This window comes from Typopeltis vanoorti, chromosome 1, assembly GCF_054136105.1.
Source record: "Typopeltis vanoorti isolate ZY-2024b chromosome 1, IOZ_Tvanoo_1.0, whole genome shotgun sequence".
Lineage (NCBI taxonomy): Eukaryota > Metazoa > Arthropoda > Arachnida > Uropygi > Thelyphonidae > Typopeltis > Typopeltis vanoorti.
Genome location: NC_143549.1, coordinates 169,669,244 through 169,694,871, shown reverse-complemented (window position 1 = coordinate 169,694,871; position 25,628 = coordinate 169,669,244). Strand labels below are relative to the sequence as shown.

General features: G+C 34.8%; 1 protein-coding gene across 1 annotated transcript in view; it reads right to left on the bottom strand.

Annotated features, from left to right (window-relative positions):
• tst (superkiller complex helicase subunit twister) overlaps positions 1–25,628 on the bottom strand; it is a 362,155-nt gene that overhangs the window by 267,667 nt on the left and 68,860 nt on the right. Inside the window, exons 4-8 of the mRNA XM_090399997.1 lie at positions 23,698–23,815; positions 15,155–15,341; positions 12,061–12,263; positions 4,192–4,236; positions 3,957–4,022 (exon numbers count right to left, since the gene is read on the bottom strand). Coding sequence (XP_090256123.1) covers positions 3,957–4,022; positions 4,192–4,236; positions 12,061–12,263; positions 15,155–15,341; positions 23,698–23,815 — 619 coding nt within the window. The remainder of the gene's footprint in view (positions 1–3,956; positions 4,023–4,191; positions 4,237–12,060; positions 12,264–15,154; positions 15,342–23,697; positions 23,816–25,628) is intronic.

The following is a 25,628-nucleotide window of genomic DNA, read 5'->3' as shown; positions in this document are numbered from 1 at the left end:
AGAAAGTCCAGAGCAGCACATCGCCTTATCGACTCGGGGAACCAGGCCATGCTGCTATCGTAAGTGATCGGGAGAATCGCAGAACAAAGGTGCTTTGATGTCCAGACAAGGCCGATGATAGAACAGAAAGTCATTCCATGGGATGGCAACGTAGAATGTTAAAGTATCTGATTTCCAATTAAAGATTTGAGTAAACTCTATAGGTTAATTTGTGTATGGACATGCTGTAGAGAACTTTAGAAATTATCCCAATTTGGCAGTGACTTGTCCTTATTTTGAAGAATGTTTCCCTAGAAGGGATCTGTATGTGAGATAACTGAGATATATTGTGAGATACGAGTAGTGATCAGAGAGTGATTGAAGATAATGTTAAATTAAGCTAGAAGTTTGTATGTTTATAGAAAAACTCTGTGGATCTAGTTATTATGCATGTATTCTTGTGTTAGTAATGATATCAGAATTTTACTAGGAAAGTGATTAAGTTAACCACGTACTTTAATTTTCTCATGTATATCTTTTAAACCTAAATAAATATGTTTTATAGCATTCGCCTGAATCTAGCCTGTCTTATGAATTCAAATAGCCACTCATAAAATGATTATCAAACCTAGCGGGAGGGATATATGAATATAGTTTGATTTTCCAGACCACTGCATGCAAAGACAAAGTGAATTGAGATTAGTCGAATTAGTGTTAGAAAGTTCATCACTGCGTAATACTCTGAGAGAGGCAACTTGGATAAGAGTCTCATCTATCCTATGTATTGGCTGGCGTAGTAAAATATACATTCGTCAATATTTAACAGGCAGACTGTCTCAGAGGTTATATTTTAAGGCCTTGTCCCATACTTAGACAAAGCCCTTATGAATGAAAGAATTACACGTGACTAAACTGAAAACTAAGAGCGGCCTGAATTTTAGTTTGTTTAAGGATAGGAGGGTAATAGCTGATTTGCTAAATTTATTGGAAAACTACTACAGAAGCCAGAAGGGAAATAATTTTGTTATATACCTTTACTTCCTGGTTATTATATATATATATATATATATATTTGTATGCTTCACTACTCACTCATACACAGTTATTTATCACTCATACATCATTGAATCGTTTAAGAGGACATTATGGTTTTCTTTTTCCTAATGGCTTGTACTTTAAGGCTTGTTTTGGTAATCTTTCTGTTTTCATTCTTTGAACATGTTCTATCCATTTATGTTTATATTTTTTAATTTTTTCTATTACTGGTTCTTGGTTTAATTCTTTCATAATTTCTTCGTTTCTTTTGTGATCAAATAGGGTAAAAGATAAAACAAGAATATAATTACATAAGAAAAGGGGGATATTAAAGATCCAACATTATTTCAAAACTGAAGTTTGTAGAAACTAAAAAGCAATATAATTTCTTAGCAAATTGAATTAAATTTACAACCAATTGAAAGAACTTTCTACAATATAATTAATGTTGGATAATGGTATACTGAGATAACACTATGACTTCAAAGGGAACACTATGTTCTCTCCTTTCCTATATTTATCATCTGCCCAAAAAAAAAAAAAAAAAACTTTCAGCGAGGTTTCTAGTGTGTGTGTGTGTGTGTGTGTGTGTGTGTGTGTGTGTGTGAGGGAGCATCTGGAAAGTTCTGATAAACATCTAGAACAAAAATGACATTAAAGCAACTGATATAACCACAAGAAAGAACATAAGTTACCTTCATAACTCTCCTACTGATATGTTCTTTCTTGTAGTTATATCAGTTGTTTTAATATCATTTTGTTCTAGGTGTTTATCTGAATTTTCCAGATCCCCTTTGTTTGTGTGCATGTGTGTCCTCTTCTCTGCTTTTTAACTAAATTTATCCACATATTCTTAAGATCTCATAGTGAACATTCAACAGACATGAGATACCTTGATTAACCTACCTATGCACCCTCTACTACATCATCATCCTTGCAATACACGACAGCTAAATCTCAGCACAGTAAGTCACATGTGATCATATCAAATCCCTATAAAAGATGTTAACTTCTCTGTCTTTCTTAACATATCCCAGTAATTTCTGTATTGTTTCTACCACTTTCAAACTGAGTCACCTTGAACTGAAACTCTTTGTCCACTATCACCATGAGATCCCTAGCCTCATCAGATTCTTACAGTGGTTTCAACTAACTAAATGCATAGCTTGCAATCTCCTAAATCAAAAATAACCTTATATTTTGCAACACAATCAGCGCTTACCCAATATGCTGACCTATAGATCTAGTATAGCCTATGTGTTTTGAACATCTTTAAATGAATATGATTTTTAGCTCAATTTAAGACCATTATCCTGCTTACTGGAGGCCTGAAGTGGCTTGAAAATGTACCATGTTGATCTCTAGAGTCTGACAGTCCATGTAGATAGAATTATCATTTGCCAATAATAAAATAATAAAAAAAAATATATGTAACAAGTTTTCTGCCTGTAATACAGAGGCACGAATGATAGTGACTGAAAAAGGCTTGCAGGTGTTCTGTATCAGTCATTCCATATCCTCCTCCTAAATGTCATTAGTAAATAACTGAATATCCACTTCCACTTCCTCCTGCTCCTTCAAACCATCTTGATATCATTAACATATGCATTAGTGGTTCAAATATATACCTCAATGGCACATCGCTGGTCACTTGCATTCTATACTCTGCTCCCTTATATACTAATTACCAACACTTGGTCAACAACCATCTTATCCATGTCCCTAGTTACTCATCCATCCCTTAATGCTCCAGTTTAAGCATTGATCTTCTATACGGTATTTTGTCAAATGTCTTTACCAAGCTAAGCAATATCATGATATATATATCCATTTTTATTAACCAATTCAGGTATCAATAATACCATGGCTGGGCCTTTCTTTTATAAAACGATGTTGCCAAAGTAGAGTATCATTTAACTATGTACCTATTCTTAAATTCAGACCACAATAAAATAACTACCACTACAGGAAAAAATGCTAAATCATCTATATTTTGCTAGCTCTATAATAAATTTAGTTTAATCCTTTATCCAAGTGTAAGCAAACAAAGTTTGCACCTGAAGTATCTTCAGGACTGAGGTAACTCGTGGTAAAGGTGGACCAAGCTCTCATCACTTGTCTTAGTATCTCCCATAATGCAAAGCACATCTCCTTCCAGACATGTATAATGCCATGCATTAAGGGAAGGGTCACTACGAAATAGTAAATATGACTTCTCCATTACTTCCGCCCAGTGGTGAGCTAAGGAAATTTTTACAAAGGGCTCACATCATCAAGGAAAAAAAAAAAAAAAGGGAGAAGGGTAACAATAGTGCATGTGCTTATTTTATTTTCAAACTTGGGCGCATTCGTTATAGAGGAGTTGAAACTATAATTCCAAATAATCAATACACTGCTGGACAGACTAATTTTTGTTAGGTTACCGTATGAGTTTGTTGCTTAATATGTTTCAAAAAAAATTTTTTTTTGAAAAAATAAAAAAGTAAACAAAAAGAACAAGGGGCTCGTAAATTTGAGAAAAATTTAACAAAGGGGCCCCCCCGCGAGCTCCTTATAGCTCACCACTGCTTCCACCTTAGTATCACCACCTCCAGGTCTGGCTCCTACTGAAGAGACCTCAATAAAGGTCGAAATTGGTCTGGGTAGTGGCCCTTCCCTTAATGCATAGCATTATACATGTCCGCAACGAGATGCACTTTGCATTATGGGAGATACTAAGACAAGTGATGAGAGCTTGGTCTACCTTTACCACGAGTTACCTCAGTCCTGAAGATACTTCAGGTGCAAACTTGGTTTGCTTACACTCCAAGTGGAAAAAACTTTCAACATCTTTGCTAGCTCTGTTTTACAATCTCAAATGGAATTCTTTCATCTTTTTTTCATTCATTCCTTTAGACATCAAGATTTAAATTAAACCACCAGGTAACTGAAATCACACTTACAATAGACAACACTTCTTTAACAGCTTTTTCTTCTTCTTCAGTTACTGAAATTACAGGCTGTCTAACCTAATAAAAAATGAAAAAAAAAAAGGCAACGAAGATAAAATTAAAATCTGTGAAATATATATAACAAGTCTAAAAATATATATAACAAGTCTAAAATAAGAAATTAATACAAAATGAAAAATACATAAAAAAATTAAAACATTTCGTGACTATAGCAAATATTATTTACCTTATTTAGTTCTATATTTCTCTGCTTTTTTTCATGCTTCATTTCCTGCAAAATGGATTAAGAAAAGCATGCAAGTAATTATTAATTATATGAAGAGCCAAAGGCTTCAATTTGGCAACATGAACTTATTTAAGTTAAGGGATATTACATCCCATATTGTTTCATAGCCGAATAAGAAACTCAAAGAGTTTTGTGCCGAATATAGCAACTATATAAAGTTCAGTGAGTTCAAGCGTAAACAAATACCTGGATAGTGTAACACCTGACCCATTTGATAGCGCAACACTGAGGCAACTCATAGTAAGGGTGGAGCAAGCTCTGATTACTATTCTTGGTATTTACCCATAATGTGAAACCCAGCTCTTAGGAGTTGTATTACTGTTCTACATTATGAGAGAAGGTCACTACCCAGACCAGTTTCAACCTTTATTGAGGTTTCATCACTGAGTAGGTAGACCTAGTAATACCAAGTTTGTAGCAAACAGAACTTACATACCCTACTATGAGAATTGCCAAGAAGGTGTCCTAATAAATTATTAATTATATGAATTAATAATCTTATTCGGCTATGAAACAATATGGGATGTAATATCCCTTAACTTAAAAAAGCATGCAAGTAAGTTTCAGTAATAAATGGTGTGTGAAATAAGTGAGATTTGAAATAATACAAATGAATTCATGTGAAATAAAATATTAGTTTTTACTGGTACATTTTAGTAAAAAAAAAATTAAATGAATTACTATTAATCAATGGAAGTAAAGGGACTCTGCGACCCTACCACTTATTCGAGGAGAAGACATCATGGCCAAAACCATGTGAGGTACGGCAGTGACCATACAGCATCTACGGGTGTCAAATGTGAAAGTAAAGTATATAGGATTTGTTGATACTACTCTGCATTTTTTAAAATATATCTACAGTCAGTACAGGGAGAATTCACATTAAAAAATAAATTGCACATACAAAATGAAAAGTTAAGCACAAAAATTATGTTTAAAAATTATATATATTTTTAAAATAATCTCACAAGCTTCATATTCATATTCTTTTTTAAAGAGAATATGAAAGTATGCTCATTTTGCTTTCATAGCCTCTTTTAAAGCACTGATTTCCTTTTGTGGGATATTGTTTTTGAGAGGCTTGGAATGGATTAGAATGTTGGCCATATTTAAATGAATGTTATTGACTGTTGGTGGAAGAAGGTCATATATTCCCAGTTCAACAGAAGCCTTCTTAGCCAATGGCTATAATCCCCATAGGACAGGGGAAAAAATACTAAATGCTCCCCAGAAATCCCCCCCATTGCCTACCACACAAGACTACAGAAAAGCTGTTACCATCCCATACATTCAAAGGCACATCTGAAAAGATATCTAGAATGAACTTCAGCTACACACCATATTTAAACCTCAGAAGTGCCCTATTCTTGTGACCGGACTTAATGTGGACATCTGCTTTAATGAACATTATATCCAGCACTGTTATTATGGCAAATTGGTTCTAGCAGACCATGCCTTAGATACCCCTTCATACATAGGATCTGTCGTTATATGTTTGGGAATCAACAGAAGCTCTAAAACATACTTCAACAAGTATGGCTGTATAAATTTACCAAAAATATGGGAGACAGTCATTTTAAGATCTAATTAATACCTTTTTTTTTTCCAACATAGATGGCAACTAATTAGGACCCTAGTCTTTGTGCTGTCTGTTACAATTGTTCAAACTAATTCCATTGTTATACCAGATTGTTGTTGTTTCAAGTGCTGTGCCAAACATTTTTGTGCTCTAAAGATGCTGGATATAATAACAGTGAAATATCAGCAAATAAGTTAATAAACAGTAATTATTTTCTTATCATTCTGTGTTGTCACCAATACTGTGAAAATAAATTAAATAGAGGCTAATGACTTCACATCAATTGCCTTAGTATAATCTTATCTCTTTTGGATCTGGCTTCGACTAATGAGACCTCAGTAAAGTTCGAATCTGGTCAGGGTAGTAGCCGCATGGCATTACACGTATCCACACGGGTTCAATTCCGATTGGTGCAAGACCTTTTTAAACTGTTTCTTTCAGAATCCCGAAAATCACTGACTCAAGACCAAATACAAAAAAATATACACATTTAATAAAACTAAAACAATATATACAATTCAAATAAAATTATATAACTAACTACAAAATTAAATGGATCCAAGGACTTTTAAAATAAACTTACACTTCAGAGATCACCCATTCTCTGACTCATTCTATTACTGGTTTGTTTAACATATACTTAATCACATCTGCCAGACTAAACACTTTATTTAGACAATAACAAAATGTTCATAGTCAGTTTCTTTGTTAAGTCCTTTTTCTGAAGATATAAATTTTCTTCTTCTTTTCCACAGGATCCTTTCTTATTACCTTTATGGCACACAATATTATTCTTCCTGTTTCACAGCAGCATAAATACTCTTACCTCTTGCAGTTCAGTTTGACGCACAGTTTACTAATTTTTGTACCAGAGGGAAAAAAGTTTCTTCTACTACTTCAAAAACAAAATATCTAAGTTGAGCGAATTCCATTACCTTTTCCAGTAGAAATAACAAATATATCCAGCATCCTTAAGAGAGATGAAACTTTCCAATCAGCGTTCCTCAAAGGAACGTTTGAAGAAACGCTGATTGGTAGATATTGCAATTGCCGTTCTATAGGAACGTTCCTATAGAACGGCAATTGCGATATCTGCCTTTATTTACCAAATACTTATTGACAGTCTCAAACTCCTCCAGTTTAAAGAGTCAGAGTTCTATGATTCCTTTTCGGAATCTTCTATAATATTCTTCCGATTGCCACATACAATTAAATAAACTTCATAAGAACAAAATTCCTCCATTTGCATTCTTAAACTTCCATTAGCTCTCTCTTGTTTTTCCCCCATTACTATAATACTGAACGCTCTCTCTCTCTGTCAGTTGTCATTCACGTATCAAACTCCCCGGCGAGCATGCGTGCTCCATGTAAAATGGCAAGCGAGAAGCTACTTATAATGGCTGACATGTCTCCGTTAGCATAACAAGAATGTCTTTTCAAAACACAACACTAGATAATTTTAAACTATGATAAAATTTCTGAAAGTAACACAACTATCCAAATCCTTTACATTTCATTTTGACAAAATAACATCAATAACAGGCACATTACAAGTGCCGATGTACATGTTATGAAACCAAAAGTACTAATGTACTAACATAAACAATTTGTAAAAATATTCAGAATTTTAAATTATGATTATTTTTGCAATGACATTAAATGCACTATCAACTGCAAAAGGATAACTTCATCTGCATTATTAGAATACAAGGAATTAAATAAAATAAAATTTAAATAATTAATTACAATTTTATGAAACACATGACTGTGAAGTATTATTAAGGATAACTTCCCAATCTTGAGAAAGTTTAAGGTAATTGTTTTTGTTGAGGTTAGGACTGTGAATGTGTGCTTTGCAGCTTTCTTTATATAATCTTTCCAGAAGAAAATAGCTTCTGTGTAGAACTTGAGCATTATTCCAATGAATTCTATGCTTAGTAGATAAGGTGTGGCTGGCTAAACCAGATTTATCAAACTTCTGAAGTGAAATATATTCTACATTGTCTGCAAGACAAATCTGAACAAAACAACCAGTCTGTCCATAATAACACAGGCCACAAGAACAAGGGATTATATAAACTCTAGGTTAGCATAGTCCATTAACATATGGAACACAAATTACTAGAACTTCTTGAAGAAGATTAAGATGAAGACCTTTGATGGCTTTTTCTACTTCAAGTATGGATATGTATTCTTGACTGCATGCATTTTCAGTGTTTTTTACCACTGTGCTATTATCACTGCTTGTTTCTTTTAGCAGATTTTCAAAGTAATTACTCCATACTTCAAGGATATCTTTTTCTCCTGTTTTCATGTCACTTTTATCATCTCGACCTCCTTTTACAGCACTCTTTCCTCCATTTCTAAGCTTCTTCAACAATCTCCAGAATATCTTACCACCTTCTTGATATTTATTTTTTATGTTCTTGCCAAAGTCCTCCCATGACTTTTGTTAAGCTAGTTTTACAAAGTGTTTCACTTTCTTTCATTTGTCTCTGTATTCTCTAAGAGCAAAAGTGGACTTATTTGCCAGGAACTTTTGATATGCTTTCTTCTTTTCCTTCACTGCCTCTTTAACTTCCTGTGTCCACCATGGAGTTCTGATTTTTCTATCCTTGCAGACAACCTCACCACATGCCTCTGGCTGAATCAATCAGGGTTTTCTTCAAGGCTTGCCACTGAATCTCCAAGGTTTGGTTCCTGTTTTCAAACTCTCTCATTTTTTCTTCAATAATCTTTGTGTATTTTAGTCTACGGTTCACATCTGAGAGCTGCTCAACTTTTATTCGCTTTAAAACTTTCTTACATGTTATTCTTTTCAATATGAAATTGAATTTTATCCTACTCAAGACTAAATGGTGATCACTTCCAATTTCAAATCCTCTGTACATTCTGGTGTCCTGCACCCTGGAGAAAACATCACTATCAACAATAACATAGTCAATGAGACTTTTCTTATTCCTAGCCTCTTCTCTCCATGTGAATTTGTGCACATTTTTATGTTGAAACATGGTGTTAGTAATAACCAGTCCATGTCCTGAGCAGAAATCCAACAGGTATTTGCATTATTAGTAGCTTTGCTCTTTTCTCCAAATTTTCCCAAAATATTTTTGTTTATCTGATAATCACTTCCTACTCTGCTATTTCATTGTGTCAGTTGCTTTTTTTAAAGCATCCAAAAATTCCTCCACTTCTACCTGAGTAGAACCTTCTGTGGGACCATAGGCACAAATAAGTCTCATTGTCCAATTCCCCTTTCTGATATTTGCCCACATCACTCTACTTGAGACTGCCTGTCATTCAAGAAGATTAGCCTCGTATTTTGTGTTGAATACTATGGCTACTACTTCTTTTCCTTGATTGTCATTTCCTGAATATAACATTTTGTATTTATTGCTCAGAAAGATCTCACCAGTTTTTGTCTTTTTTGTTTCAGTCACCCCTATTATGTCGATCTGGTACTTATCTAATTCTTCAGCTAGCTCCATTTCTTTGCCATTCAGGCTTCTATGTTGATAGTATTTAACTCTGGTGATGTTGAGTTGGGGTGTGCTTTCAGATTTGTTCCAGTAGCTGACTTTTTGCTGTTCGCCCTGGTTCCCTGGCAAAAACAACGGGGGCCTTGTTTAACCGGGTGCCGCCCCAGCCGGCATGAAATTTTGTCATATTGTACTATCATTTTCTATATTGGTTTAAGCCAATAAGAATACAATTTGGCCATCTAAATTCTAAATTGCCAGCCCATCCTTGTTTGTTCAGTATCCAGGTAGATACCCAACAGGGTGCACCACGAGAAGGTGAGGAATGGACATTAGGTCAGAAGCCCTGGTCGGTTCTCTGCATTCCTTTAAAAGTTATGTGGAGGTCTCCTCTCAGTTATACAGCTTTGACCCTTAAGCACCAAATTGGGAGACATAAAACAAAAGAATGTAAATCACAGGAAATAAAACAAAGATAAATCATGAGAAATAAAATAAAATTGTGGGAAATTTTACACTGAGGTCAGAACACAGAGGAACTATACATAAAACACATAAAAATGACAACATGAAAAAGTATGTATGCAAACAATAGAAGACAAGAAAAAGAGTATGAAATTATAAAAATCTAGAATTAACAGATGACGGGATTGGTTTCAACATAAATATAGCCTGTTCTGGTTCACTTATTCCTCAACTAGGAGAGTATATTGCAGCTTTTAGAATGATTGTAATGCCAATAGCAAGAGACTTTGACCCAGAGATTATTATAGTTTCTACAGGATTTGATGCTGCACATGGACACCCTGCACCATTCAGTGGATACACAGTAACACTAGCATGTTTCAGCTACATGACTAAACAGCTGATGCAGTTAGCTAAAGGAAGAGTAGTTCTAGCTTTAGAAGGAGGTTATGATTTGTCTTCTATTTGTAACTGTTCTCAGGAATGCGTGCCTGCTCTTCTTGGCGATAATGGCATTTCATTAAAAGAAGATGAAGTAACCTGAAAATCTTGTCAAGCAGCTATAGATGTTTTACAGCATACTGTTGCCATCCAAGCTTCTCATTGGCTTTGCATTAAATGTTGGGCACATACTATTTGGATACTCACTTGTAGAAGCTAAAAAGAAGCATTATAGGAAAAGAAAGAGAAGGAGGAAACAAACTGTTACAGCTCTTGCATCCCTCTCAATGGCTGCTCCCTATGGCCATTTACAAAGTCCTAAATCGGATATAGCTGAAGAATCACCAGGAGAATCTATGGATGAAGTTCAAGAATAGTGAAGATTGCCAGAATTTAGTATAGGAATCTCCACTGAATAAGGAAAAAATGCAGGTGACTATCTGCATATTATCAGCCACGTTGCACCCTACCAGCTCTACTCCTGGCAGACTTACCAAGATTGTGCTTTGCGACAATCTGTCCTGATAAGAGAGTTGGTTTCTTTGTGAAAAGTTACCACAACTACTCTATCCATTACTGAGCCATGACATCAAGTTCTGAGGTGAGAGGAAGCAGTTGAGTTTTAAATATACAAAATCACTAATTTGTGTATTCGAGGATGATGAAGACAGCTACAATTAGTGTACTAAAAAATTTAAATAAAATTTTAAAAAATTAGCCAGCCTGACTGGCAGAGTGGTTAGCGTATCTGCTCCCCAGCCAAAAGGCTGCGGGTTTGAATCCAGTCGTGGGCATGGATGTTTGTAATTGTCTGTGGAAATACTAGAGGTGGTGGTTGGCAACAGATGCCGTTGGTGTAGTTGTGGTCAGTTGGTGGATTGTGAGTGGTGGAGACAGAGTTGTAGAGTGGATGCCCTCCCTCGATGAGTCTTTAGACTCACTGGAGGTGACAAATAATAATACATTTAAATTTCAAAAGATTACATTAATTTAAGCTAATATTGCTCAGCTGAAATCTTCATTAACTACAGTGATTATGTGCAGACTATAAAAATCTAGGTTTTTTTTTTTTTTTTTTTTTTTTTTTTTTTTTTTTTTTTTTTTTTTACAATTAAAGTTAAAAATTTAGGCCAAAAATTCTAAATCAGAAATAAAGAATTCCGTGGTTGAACCATGGAATGCATTGCCTGATAGAGTGGTGAGAGCAAGAACGGTCAATGAGTTCAAAGAGTGGTATGATAAACTTTGTGTTTCCCAGGAAGGACCTTGCACGATGAATCTCTTGACTCCATGGAGGTCTGAATAATAATAATTTCTGGCAATTTCCTTCATTATGTTTCTCAAGATTTTCCTTGTTATGTATGCTGTGATTTCTTTTGTGTTCTTTCCCATTTCTTTAATTTTTCATGATTGCATTTGTTCTATTTCTGGTGATTTCCACTGTTCTATTTCTGGCAATTTCCTTTGTTCTGTTTCCATTGATTTTTCTTTGTTACATTTTTTTGGCAATTTCTTTTGTGCTGTTTCCTATGATTTCATTATTCCTCACAATTTATTTTGTTCTATTTCTGGCAATTTCCATCTGTTTTATCTCATGATTTGTTTTGTTTCATGGGAATGGAGTGCAGGGGTGTGTATTTTTACTCTAAAGTCACTATAACAAACTATGTTTGTGGTCCCTGGGGGTGGAGGTACTACAGTGAACATATACTGTAGGTATTTATGAAGTATCATTTAAGTAACTTAGGAACAGACAAAAGATATTGCACAATTCCATTTCATTAAATTCCTAATTTTGGAAGTGTGAATATCAACTGAAACTAATGAAAAAAAAAGCTATGTTACCTTATCTTCTGGTGGTTTATCCGGTAGTGATTCATCAGAGAACTGTTTTTCAGTTATTGCAGCATCAACATTTAAATCGTCTTCTAGTGCCCAAATGTCTGAAATATTTAGATGCCTAAAGTTTTGGTTAGATGTTTCTGCCAATAAATCCATTTTTTCAAATGCCATTCCTTTCTCAAATCCAGGTGGCTTGGTTAGAAGACCTGGAAGTAAATGTGCTACCTTATGCAATCTATCATCATCCTGACATGTACCCTCAGGGGGTACATAAAATATTAAGATCATACTACATGAAAAAAGTTACCATAATACAAAATGATGGTGCAACTTATACAATCTATGGTATTATAATTATGCAACAGAATCTTTCCAGTCAACAATGTCCAAATATTAAAAAAAGCACATATTCTACATGGATATCTCAACCATCTATTAGTTATTTGTCATTGATGAATTGGAAGACATGAAATATGTCTTCCAATTGCATTGCATAGTATGCAATGCATGCCAAAATATAGTTTTGAAAGTGTATCTTCCATTAATGAAGTGTGCTGTTCATTGTTTAACCAAAACAAAAGAGGCTGTCATTAACTCTAGAAAATTGGTCCTAGAAATTTCTCATTTCTAAAACAAATTGGCATTTTGATAATTTTATGATTATGTTCAGGTTCAAAAAATGAACATTTCTGCAATCCAAAATAATGACATAATAAGGCAAGGAATGATACAGTACATAACAAAACAAAGAAATCTTATACTACAGAAAGTCAAAAACTTGAGATTCAAGATTAGACATAATCTAGCTAGGAATATCAGATCAGAGAAAAACACAGGTACCATTATTATGGTGAAAGGAATCATACAGGATGCAGCTTGGAGACAGTTAAGATGGGCCATAGTTGTTGTGGCAGAGATTTGGAGTTTTAAAAACAAAAATTGAGTATGAATGTGTGCAGGTGATATGCAGATCATTTAGGTTGGCATTTATACTACAAACATTGATAAAATGAATGTAATTTTTTTTTTTTTTTTTTTTTTTTTTTTTTTTTTTTTTTTTGCAAGATTTGAGTTTTTTCAAATTAATTTTTAAGGAGAATTTTCTGTTAGAGTTTTTTTTTTTTTTTTTAATTGCAGTGATTTTATATTTATTTAGATTACTGTCAATTTAATAATTTAAAAGTGAAGAGAGAAAAAAAAAAAGAGCAAGGAAACACTGAAGGAGGAGAGATTCTTAAGCAATTCACCATAGAGAGGATCTGGTATCCACACCATAATGTGGCTTCCCTTGTATACTGTTACACGGCCTCCTGCAGGCATGAATTGGTAAAACAGATGCCAGCTGATTAGGAAGTCTCCTCAACATTTGCATTACTATCTAGTTAGTTCCTGTATACACAATTTCTGGATCTCCAACATAAGTTTGGCATGCCCTTGATGGCTATCACTCACATAGTATGTCGAAAGATTGAGGGGGGGACATACCTATAACCCTACTAAAAGAACTAAACTTAATCCTACTAAGAGAACCACACAATATTGAATTTCCCCCAACTAGAAAGTTATCTGTTTACAGAGGAAATGCTAACTGAAGTCACCACAGCCCTTTTGGCAGAAACAGGCCACTCCTGAAGAAGATGGGGATGGACTTGACTGAGAGAGGTGGTATGTTGCTTGTTTACCACATAATGTTTTGTTTACGTATAAGGGATGGCAGCCATGATGGATGCTGCTTCGGTATATCAAAATGTCATTGATATATCAAAACCATATAGGAGAAGGTAGTAAGTATATGCTGTTTCATACAGTAGTTGGCCAAAGATGGGAGAGACTGGCAAACCCATAGCAGTACCTTCAAATTGTTTGTAAAAGTTACTTAAGCAGAAAAAGGATCCTACATTTATAGCAAAATCAAATAATTTTACAATATCTGAAGGAAAATCTTTGCATAATAACTCTTACATACTATAAGGGGGACTATTTGTAAAGAAACAAATTACATCAAACTAATTAAACCATCTTTTGGAAGTAGAAAGTTTTTACGTTGTTACGAAAGTTTAGAAAGTTTTTACGTTGGACTGCCAACAGAATCTAATGTGGCAATTTCCCTGAACTCGGCTGCCACTTTATTATAGAAAGTGAGTGAATTACTAAGGCAAAACGTATCCTTCACAAAACTGTGCTGTTCTCCATAAATGTATCATATTACTATGCACCCATTCCTCAATTCTGACCTTTATCAACTCTTCCAGTACTTTAACCACTACTTCTGAGACCTCTGTCTTAAAGCCTTCTTTATGTAAAAATCTTGGCATCTTCCAGTGCTGTCTTAAATTAAATGGCCTTGTCAGTAAAGTAACCTTTTCTATATGGATTTTTGGAAGACCATAGAGTATCCAAGATTCAGTACGATGAACTTTGAATCTTGGTGACTGTGTTTATGCCCCAAGATGGCTTCATTCAGAAGGTTATTTAGTTTACTCATCTGCAATTTTGTAGGATTTTCTGGAGCTTCAGCAAATGATAATCACATAATAAAATACTGGGCTTCCTGAAATAATTGTTTCCTTGATGACTAGAACATTACCGTTATTGGCTCTTGTTATAATTAAATTATTGTTATATTTATGAGAAGATAGAGCCAAAAATGCATTTCTACTTAGAATGGCATGAGGAGGTATAACAAACAAAATAAAAAGCATATTGAAGCCTTTGGCTCTTCATATATCTAATAAAAAGCATATTCTATTTGCAATAGGATATGGGATGTTACAAAGCCCTTTATCATATAAGAAACACAAGCTTTTTGGCAACCATTTACTGAACCAACTTCCTGTCTTCCTCTTTCTTTCTATTTATCTGTATCCTTTGGAACAGCCTTTCTCTACCATTTCCTCAAATGCCATAACTCCCCCCCCCCCCCCATCTGCTCAAGAAATATCAAACCATTGCTTCTTTCTTTGTAACTACTCATAAAAGGTGTGGTTGTGGCTTTGCAAGTTCTCATAAGGGGAGGTGATATATAAAGGAAAAATGCAGCTTTCACGCATTGTAACATTACAAAAAAAAAAAAAAGAAAGTAAAAAAAGTTACTTACTTTTTTCAAAATCTATATTCTCTTTCAACAGTTCTAACTTTAACAGTTCTGCTGTTGGTTCTTTAAAACCATCTGGCCAAAATGACAAACCACTTGAGCTCCCTCTGAGAGCATCAGATGGATGTACTGGAGTTCTCTTCAAAGAAGTAGACGTTCTTGCAGTTGCTCCACTATCCTCCACTTTAACCTAATAAATTATTATATACCGACATATAAAGTGTAATTTCTTACCAAGCTTGACAATACATACAGCATCAATTATATACATTCCTTGTAAATATTCCAAATGACTTGAAAGATTTACAGGAAATGTCTTTCAAATCCATTTTAGATAAAATGCAGTTTCAGGTTTATAAAAAAATACATGATACTTAAAATTTCAGTACCAAATCAAGTTTGTAGCACGTTGCATCTCTTTATACCAAATGCAAATGCACCAACAAATCAGCTATGCATTCATCCACTCTAATTAAAAATGTCACCTCACATTCTTGAACAAAATTAAAACAATAACAGTGAATCATGATTTAATGATTCTTTCATGGAATGATTTTTGTTTCTGACTAAATGGAAATTTTCATGAAAGAGGGAGATATGTAAACTTACATTACAGAACTTGTTCCTCTTCTTCTTCTTTGTGGATTTAGGCCAAGCAGCATGCTCTAGTCTCATACCATTTGTTTCTTGTCTTCTAACTTTTTTTTTCCCATTTATTTCATATTTACATAATACTTCTAAGTAGACCATTACTGTTTATATTTACTCATGCAGAAATTTACTGATTTTAAATTCAGAGAAACTAAAATGTCATCATTTGTTTTGTAGTCCCATATGATTGTTTTTCCTGAGGAATTTCATTTCTACACATAGAAATTCATTCATCACAGCATCCCATCTAGTTTCATGTTAGGTTCAATGGCCTGTCATAGTCTAGTAACTTGGCTTTTTAGAAACCTCATAATGCTTATGATAGGGCAATTAATCTATGTGTCATGTCTGGTATAGCTGTAATTCTGTGTATTCTTCTCCCAGTTTGCCTGTTTTGTGGGATAAAAAAATGCTACCTTCCACATGAGACTGGCTAAATCACCTTCAGCTGAAAAGCACTGATAAAGATTCCTCATGTCCTAGATGGGATTTGAACACACATCTTTCCAACCAAACAGCATCATCTATACTAAAACTATGGAGGTTTTCATCCTCTTTTTTTTTTTTTTTTTAATGGACCATTCACTTCTTTATAAAAAGGATGGTTTCGACAGAATTATACAGGGTGTTCGGGATAAATTTGACAGTTTCGTAAGGAAAAAGAAAATCTTCTTTGTATCTATTAAATTTAATGAATTGACAAACAAACATTACAGGCAGAGTTAATTACAATACTATCAACAAGATTTACTCAAAATAACCACCATTAGCATCGATCACAGCTTCAATTCTGCTTCGGAACCTCGAACAAGCTGATGCTACAGTCTCCCTGGGAAGGGCCGCAAAAACTGTTTTAATTTTATCCATTAACTGGGCTTTTGTATTACTGGAAGTGCGATTGGTGTCTTTTTCAACTGCGCCCCATACAAAATAATCCATGGGGTTAAGGTCTGGGGAGTTTGGAGGCCAAACATTTGGACTGGTGAAGTCCTAGAAATTTTCAGACAACCATTTTTGACTTTTCCCAGAGGTGTGGCAAGGGGCCGAATCCTGCTGCCATACATACGGCCTACCATTGGCTACCCTTGTTATCCAGGGCTTGACTACAGTTAGCAACTCCACGAACAAAGCCCGAATTCCAATGCCAGGGTTCTTCAATACCTGTTCCTGCAGATTTGCGAGGAATTCTGCTGTACGAACGCAATCAGATCGTCTGCTAGGGATCTTTCTTCTTGTTACATCCTCGTAGTCACCATTGCAAGTCTCTAGTTCATGCCTGATTGTTTTTACTGTATTCAGGGAGCATTGGGCAGCAGTCGTAATATCCTTATTTTGATGGCGGGCACGAATCATCATGATACAAGTTATTCTCTTCCATGATTCAGGTGGGTTCCAGCTATCCATCCTTTCTGACATCTTGTATATGAATGAAGAAGGGTCCAAACTTTTAAATGAAGAGAAGTGTGTGTTAATACATGTAACTTACGGAAAAATATAATTAATTATAAATATGTCAAATTTATCCCGAACACCCTGTATAATCTGACAGTAGTATTTTTTTGTTTTAATTGGCTTAAATATATTATTTATTATGCTAATAACTTTTTTAAAAAAATAATTACTATTATTCCACAGGTTCTTCGATAACCAAGTAATTCTATGAGCTGCACTGGTCAACTTCAACTCTATCTACCAACACCTACATATTCGTAGCTTTATCAAGTGGAGTACAGCTCCATCAACATGATACACAGCTTGTAATCTTTTCATTTCAAATTGCATAACTTTACCATTTTTCACATTGCAAGCAGTCTACGATGACTAAGCTACTCATATATAGAGGCTAATGACTTCACATTAATTGCCTTAGTATTCCATAATACAAAGCAAACATCCTTTTGAGTGTGTATAATGCTGAGCATTATGGAAAGGGCCACTGCCCAGAGGACCTTTATTGAGGTCTCATTAGTGTCAGCCAGACTCAGAAGTGATACCAAGGTTGAAGTAATGCAGAAGTCACATAATACCAAGTGAAAAAACTTTCAACTAGCCCTGATCAGTATTTTAAGTAATAGTATTTTAACAGTATTTTAAGTAATACTGTGTGACACCTTTTCACTACTTGTATATGACTTCTGCATTACTGCAATGTTTGTATCACTTCTGGGTTTGCCTCCCACTGATAAGACCTGAATAAATGTCAAAACCTCTATATACAGTATGGGAAGTTTCCCTTCCCATAATGAATAGCTTTATACATGTCCATGAGAATGTGCATTGCATTATGGGATACTAAGGCAAATGATGTAAAGTTATTAGCCTCTATATAAAAGTAGCTTAATTGTGAAGATACCGCACACATAAACTCTGTTTGCTCATACTTGGATAAACACTGTGTTTCCTAAAAACGACCTCCCATGATGAGTCTTTTGGCTCCATGGAGGCCTGGATAATAATAATAAAGGATAAACCAAGAATATAATTTCTTTGTATCTTTATTTGATAACAAAGTGAAAATTCTAAAGTAATATTTCAAAATTTAAAAATTTATTCTGGATTTTCATTTTTATAATTTCATACTCTTCTAGTTTTTTTCTTTCTTATGTCTCCCAATACTGTTTCCATTTGTACTTTTTTTCATGTTGTTTTATATGCTTTATCATGGTTCCTATCAATAATTTGTATGATTTCTTGTCATTTCCTTTGTTCTGTTCCTATCATTTGCTTTATAAGCTGCAGTTTTCTCCTTTTCTTTTCTAGTTCTAACACAAAATGTGAATAAGTCTTATGCAGTACATCCCACAGGATTACTCATAACAGCTGTATTTTGTGATTGACAATGACATCATATGTGAGCAAATTCAGTTTGCTATTATGAAGATTTATACTTTTTACAGTTGGCAACACTGACTTAAAAGAGAATTTATTTGACGTGACTTAGATCGGGTCTTTTTCACAGTTATTACAGTACATCATTTTATAAATTAAAGATGACAAGAATTATATAATCTTGGTTTAATCCTTTATCCAAGTGTAAGCAAACAAAATTTGCACGTGAAGTATCTTCATGACTGGCTATATAGAAAGCTTATACAGTCATCCCTCGACTTGCGTTCGGGTTCCGTTCCATCCGGAAGGAACGGAAGTCGATACATTAAATCAACAGAGTTATAGGGGTTAGGGACTTAACCATAATAAGTATACTGTAATTTTAATTTTTAAACCTTATAAAACTGAACTTATGACACATTACTGGCACTATAAAAGAGGAGAATAATCACCGAAATCTTCCTCCCGCAATCATATCTTCATAACTTTCCCTATGTGAAGGACCAGGCTGTGGCTCTTCTGGTGCAACCTTTTTTTTTTTTTTTTGATGAAAATGTCCAATGTGCTTTGCTTATTCTTCTTCTTTTCATCATAAATTTATTTATAGCAAGCAAATGCATCATGTACTTTCCTTTTTACTAATAAGTAGCATTCAACATTGGGGTCCATGTCTTCAGCCATTCTGAGAACATCACCAACTGCATAGAACATTTCTGCAAGACCCTTCACTGTGAATTGTTTAACTACCTCTTGTTTCTCTTTTCCCTCTTCCTTTTTTCGTTCTTCCTCTTCTGCAACACATTGTTCCTCCAGTTCGACCAATTCTTCATTGGTCAACTCTTCAGGGGCACTTTCTATGAGTTGAAATATGTCGTCATTCACTTCAAGATTAAGATTGTTTGCTAGGCCTACTATTTCTTCACTCAATTTACAAACGTCTTCATTTTTTTCAAAACTTTCAAAATCGTGCACAAACCTTTTTAATGTTTTTTTTTTTCATATGCCACTCGCACACTGAGAGGTCACTTCGTCCCAAGCCACAGCAATATTTTTAATAGCATGATAAATATTGAACGTTTTCCAGAATTGCATGAGAGTTTGGTCATTTCCTTCAGTAGCAGAAATGGCTTGTGAAAAAGCTCTCCATAGATAATAAGCCTTAAGCACTGCAAGAACTCCCTGATCCATTGGTTGGATCAATGAAGTAGTGTTTGGAGGGAGAAACGTGACCTTGATCTCAGGGTGAAGATCACTGATGTAAGGTGGATGATCTGGAGCATTATCTAGAATTAATAAAATTTTAAATTCTACATTTTCTTTCACATAACAGCTTTCCATTTCACTCGCATAACAGTTGATTAAGGCATCCTCAAACAATTTTTGAGTCATCCATGACTTCTTATTGCTCCGATAATGAACGGGAAGAGTGTGTTTCCCTAATGTTTTTGAAGGCTCGTGGATTCTCACTGTGCCATATTACAAATGGTTTCAGTTCATATCTAGCCACATTACCCCCTAACAGAATCGTAATATATGGTCTTTAAGAGCTTTGAAACCAGGCATAGATTTTAGCTTTTAGTGGATGAATGTATGCTCGGACATTTTTTTCCAAAACAAGGAAGTCTCATCCATATTAAATATTTGCTGTGGCAAATAATTTTCTTCCGTAATAATTTTATCCAATTTCTCCACAAACTCCTTGGTAGCCTTCTCATCGGCACTTGCAGATTCACCATACATTTTCACATTATGCAATGCAAAACGCTTCTTGAATCTCATGAACCAACCGGAAGAAGCAATGAATTTGTAGTCATAATCGGGCCCTGCTTTCTTCTTCAACATATTGAAGAGACTTAGTGCCTTAGCAGTTATGGTCCTAGTGCTAAGGGGCATGGCTTTTGGTTCAGGTCCTCTATCCATGATGCAAGTAGCTTTTCCATATCATCGATAGGGCCTTTTCGTTGTTTCGTCACTATCGTCGATTGAATGGAAGCAGATCCTTTTACAGCTTCTACTATTTTATCTTTATTTTTTAAAATGGTCGTCACTGTAGAATGAGACCATCCGAAGTCATTCGCAATCACATTGACAGACTTACCAGCTTCATGTTGATTTATAACTTGCAACTTCATTTCAAGATTAATTGATCGCCTCCTTTTCTGTGATTCTTCACTAGGTTGTTTGATTGGGCGTTCAGGGGCCATGTTGAAAAAAATATCGCGAAATATTTAACTATAAATACACAAATAACCTATTTCTCAAACACAAAAGGAACAGAGGAACTGTTGAAGACATGTGCCGATTGTCGAGGGAGGTTGCAGCAGAATATGCAGTTGTTCCTGCGCATGATGCAAAATAAAAACCGTTTTATTTTACGCTGGCTTGCATCTTGTTCGAAAGCCTCCAATATAACTCGCACCCCTGATTTTACTTTACGAAAGGTAGAGAAACATTTGCAGTCTGTGTAATATATTTCTCAACAAATAATGCAATTAGAGACAACTGGGGTAAAAATGACACTAACTAATGAATTACACCTTCCCCCCAACAGAAACTGCTGTATAGATTCAAGCAAAACCATACTGTTGCCAGTCCATATGTTGCACTTGCAACATATGGTTTTGCTTGACACACGCCATCATGAACGTGTTAAAACTAAGATATGTATAGTGAATGTGTTTCAGATATTATGGAATTCGGATGGTGAGAATTAGAAATCTACAACTGTCAGCTTGCTTTGTCGTTTAGTAGCACAATCTTTTGTTAATACCGCACCAATCGTATGCACGTCTTCATAAGCTGCTTTCTCTCTACTGGCCACCATTGCTGTCCATTTCGCGCTTTCTTACACTTCTCATTAGTCATTTGTGAAGAATTGTTCATTACGCGTGGATAGGCTTATGTGTTCGCCAGATATGTTGTAATAGATTTAACGGTATTGATATGAACACAGTTGGATAAGAAAATAACTATTTATTAACTTAAAAGCTAATATTTCGTTGGTATTATATCCAGCATCTTCAGAGCACACAACACAAAGTTTGTGTTGTGTGCTCTGAAGGCTCGTGTTTTTGAAGGCTTGCGGATTCTCACTGTGCCATATTACAAATGGTTTCAGTTTATATCCAGCCACATTACCCCCTAACAGAATCGTAATATGGTCTTTAAAAGCTTTGAAACCAGGCATAGATTTTAACTTTTTGTGGATGAATGTACACTCAGGCATTTTTTTCTAAAACAAGGAAATCTCATCCATATTAAATATTTGCTGTGGCAAATAATTTTCAGAGCACACAACATGAATAATTTTCAGAGCACATAACACAAAGTTTGTGTTGTGTGCTCTGAAGATGCTGAATAATAAATAGTTATTTTCTTATCCATCTGTGTTCATATCAATACCGCTAAATCTATTACAACACAATTGTTCATTACGTATCTCCAGTCTTGTAAATTACTGGTAATTTTTGCTTGAAATAATGGGAAAGAAGATGAAGCTATTTGGTTAGATGACTTTGACGATGCACACAGGGAAACCGCTCTCGAGGTCGGAAGTAGTGTAAGCAAATAGGAGATTATTGTAAAGTCATAGCCATTTTCAGTTTTTTCCCTAAAAACTAAAAACCTAAAAACGAAAATCCCCACATATATTTTTAGTTTTACTTTTGGGGAAAAAAAAAGTGCAAATTATATTTGAGTAAATACATTAGTCGATGTTTATTCCCTTATGGGATCACGGACGTATCTTCAATTGGACGTAACTCGAACGAAAGTAAGTCGAGAGAGATGACTGTATATAGAGGCTAATAACTTCACATCAACTGCCTAAGTATCCAATAACGTAAAGAACACGCACACACCCACCCACCCTTACAGACTTGTATAATGCTATGCATTATGAGAAGGGCCACTACACTACTCAGATCAGTTTTGACCTTTATTCAGGTCTCATCAGTTGGAGTCAGATCCAAAAGCTGGTCTCAGACACCCGGTGACCAAACAGAAAACTATTACACAAGTTAAATCAAAGATGTGAAGAATTTATATTCTTCATTTAATGCTTTATCCAAGTGTAAGCAAACAAAACTTGTACATGAAGTATCTTCACAACTGGGCTACATATATATAGAGGCTAATAACTTCACATCAATTGCCTAAGTATTCATTAACGCAAAGAACACACACCCTTACAGACTTGTATAATGCTATGCATTATGGGAAGAGCCACTACTCAGACCAGTTTTGACCTTTATTCAGGACTCATCAGTCAGAGTCAGATCCAAAAGCTGCTCCCAGGCACCCGAAACCGGTAACCAAGTAGAAAACTATTACATAAGTTAAATCAAAGATGTGAAGAATTTATATTCTTCATTTAATCCTTTATCCAAGTGTAAGCAAACAAAGTTTCAGTGTGAAGTATCTTCAGACTGGGCTACTTGTATGTAAAGACTAATGACTTCATATCAATTGCCTTAGAGCCTCCATAGTTCAGTCAGTACAAACAAAGCCCTTTGGTCAGAAAGACCTGGGTCCAATTCCAGTCAGTGACGTGAGGAGCCTTTATCTGGTCTGTTTCGACTAAAGGTGAGTTAGCCAGTCTCATACGGAGATATGAGGTTTTTTCACCCGGAAACTCTGGTTTTCATCCCACAGAACAGACAAGCTGGTCCCGTGAACACACATGGATTACAGTCATGAAGATGTCCCAGCTACATGCCGGTCCTGAGCCCAGATAAAATTGGGGGATTGGGGAAAGCAATGGTGAACTACCCTGTAAAAATCTCACCAGGAATACTTTGTGGGCAATGCCTAAAAAGTCACCTACAGTCAGAAATGACTGAAAGGGAAAGCCAGTCAGTTGCCTTAGTATCCCTTTCAGACATGTATAATGATAAGCATATATAAGTAGCCCAGTCATGAAGATACTTCATGTGCAAACTTTGTTTGCTTACATTTGGATAAAGGATTAAACCAAGAATATTATTTCTTGGCATCTTTAATTTATAGTATAAATAAACAAGTGAAAAAACTTTCGACAGCACATCTACAGTATTTAGCATCCTCACCTCATTAAATCCTAAGAGTTTTCCTGTCATTATATCTCTTTCAACTCGAAGTGTTGTTTGCAAAGGACTCAATTCTGCTGAGAAGAGAGCTGATGGACATGGAATTCGAGGATAGAATCTAATGGAGGAGTAAAAATACAAACCATATACACAATATCCCACAAAAATCCTTCTAAATAATTTTATGCTGTTGTATTAATGTTTATGTTACTATCTTATTATCGATTTGAAATAAAATATATTTTAATTTATTTATAAATGAGCAACAATCAAGTGATCACTGTGTAAATTATTAATGATGAAATGAGTGATTTCAATCTATCATCACTTTCTACCAAATAGATTGAAAATGTTTATCTTTTAAAGTTCTATAAGTGATATTGAGGAATTAAAATACCACTCTTCGACATAGACTGCTTGGTATTGAAAACATTTAACTTGACACAGGAACTTACTTATTATTTATTTTTTTATGCGATTCCCATTCGCAAAAGGTTGTAAGCATATATAATACATTGTTACTGTAAGTGGGGTAAATAAGTGGGATTTTTTTTTAATTTTATATATATATTTAATTTATTATTTTATTTTATTTTTTTATTTATTTATTTTATTTATTTTTTTTTTTTTATTTATTTATTTTTTTTTTTTGAGTTAAGCAGAAGAAGTTAAAATATTCTTAGTTTTGGACTGGCCTCCAATGAGAACCAAATTCTATTAACCAAATTCTAAAAACCAATCTCATTATTAAATAATTCATTTCCAATTAATTATCACCACCATACGCCCTCTCCGGCAAAAGCAATTTCAGTGAAGTTATAATAGCTTATTTTAATTTTAATGGTATTACAACACCAAACAAAACTAAATTATAAAAAGGATGTCTATTAATTGGCTTATATTTCACTGGTATGCTCCAGTTGAGTGGCAATGGCACATATGGACATGCAACCAGTGTGACAGCCCATGATGACACCCCTCTCTCTCTCGAAGTCACTAAGTTCACGTGGTGTTGCCATACCAGATGTATTCAACTGCTACTATGAAATACTACTTCCTATTATCTGTCCACCGGTTTTTATGTTATTAACAAACCTGGAATGTTCCATAACTTCAAATAACAGGGGATGTGCAGACAATTATTGGCATATGGTGTATGTTGTCCCCCCTTCAAACTTCAACGATATCGATTTTCATCTCCAGTCTGTAAAACCCTACTTACTTTTCCTGAATTAAACCTAAATTTCTACTTCTCACCTCAGCTTTCCCAGTTATACACTCTTTGACTCTTTTTGCCCCAAAAGTGTTGTTTGTGCATATGTTCAATCCAACATACCATGTCAAAGCATTCCCAATCTTTAATCTTCCAATTCTGACCTTCTCTGGCTGAAAATCCCTGTACCCATCCCCATTCTATCAAATTCATTTGTTATCTGTACTGCTCCCCTTCTTCAACCCCAATTTTCCTAACAGTGAGGCCATTTTTCTTGGAAAAATATTTACACACCAGGTGTCTCTCCTACTCCTAATTGTATAGATCAAGCAGGCAGAGAGGCTGAGTCATTTGCCATCACCAACATTACATAAATAGTATGGGGGGGGAGGGCTAAAAAAAGGTCTGATAAGCACCTAGAACAAAAATGATATTAAAGCAACTGATATAACCACAAGAAAGAACATATCTTAAAATCCTTTAACCCCCCCCCGATGTTTCATCAAACTGTAATAATAATTTGTTCATTTTCTTTTAGGATAGATAAAAAGAGTTGCTTTAATATCATTTTTGTTGTAAGTGTTTATCAGAACTTTTCACATACACACACCCCCATACACGTCTATCAGAATACCAGACAATCCCAACCACTCTTCAAATACCTTGGATCTCTTCCTCACCAGTGACCCAACCAAATACACCATGAATGTAGTCTGTC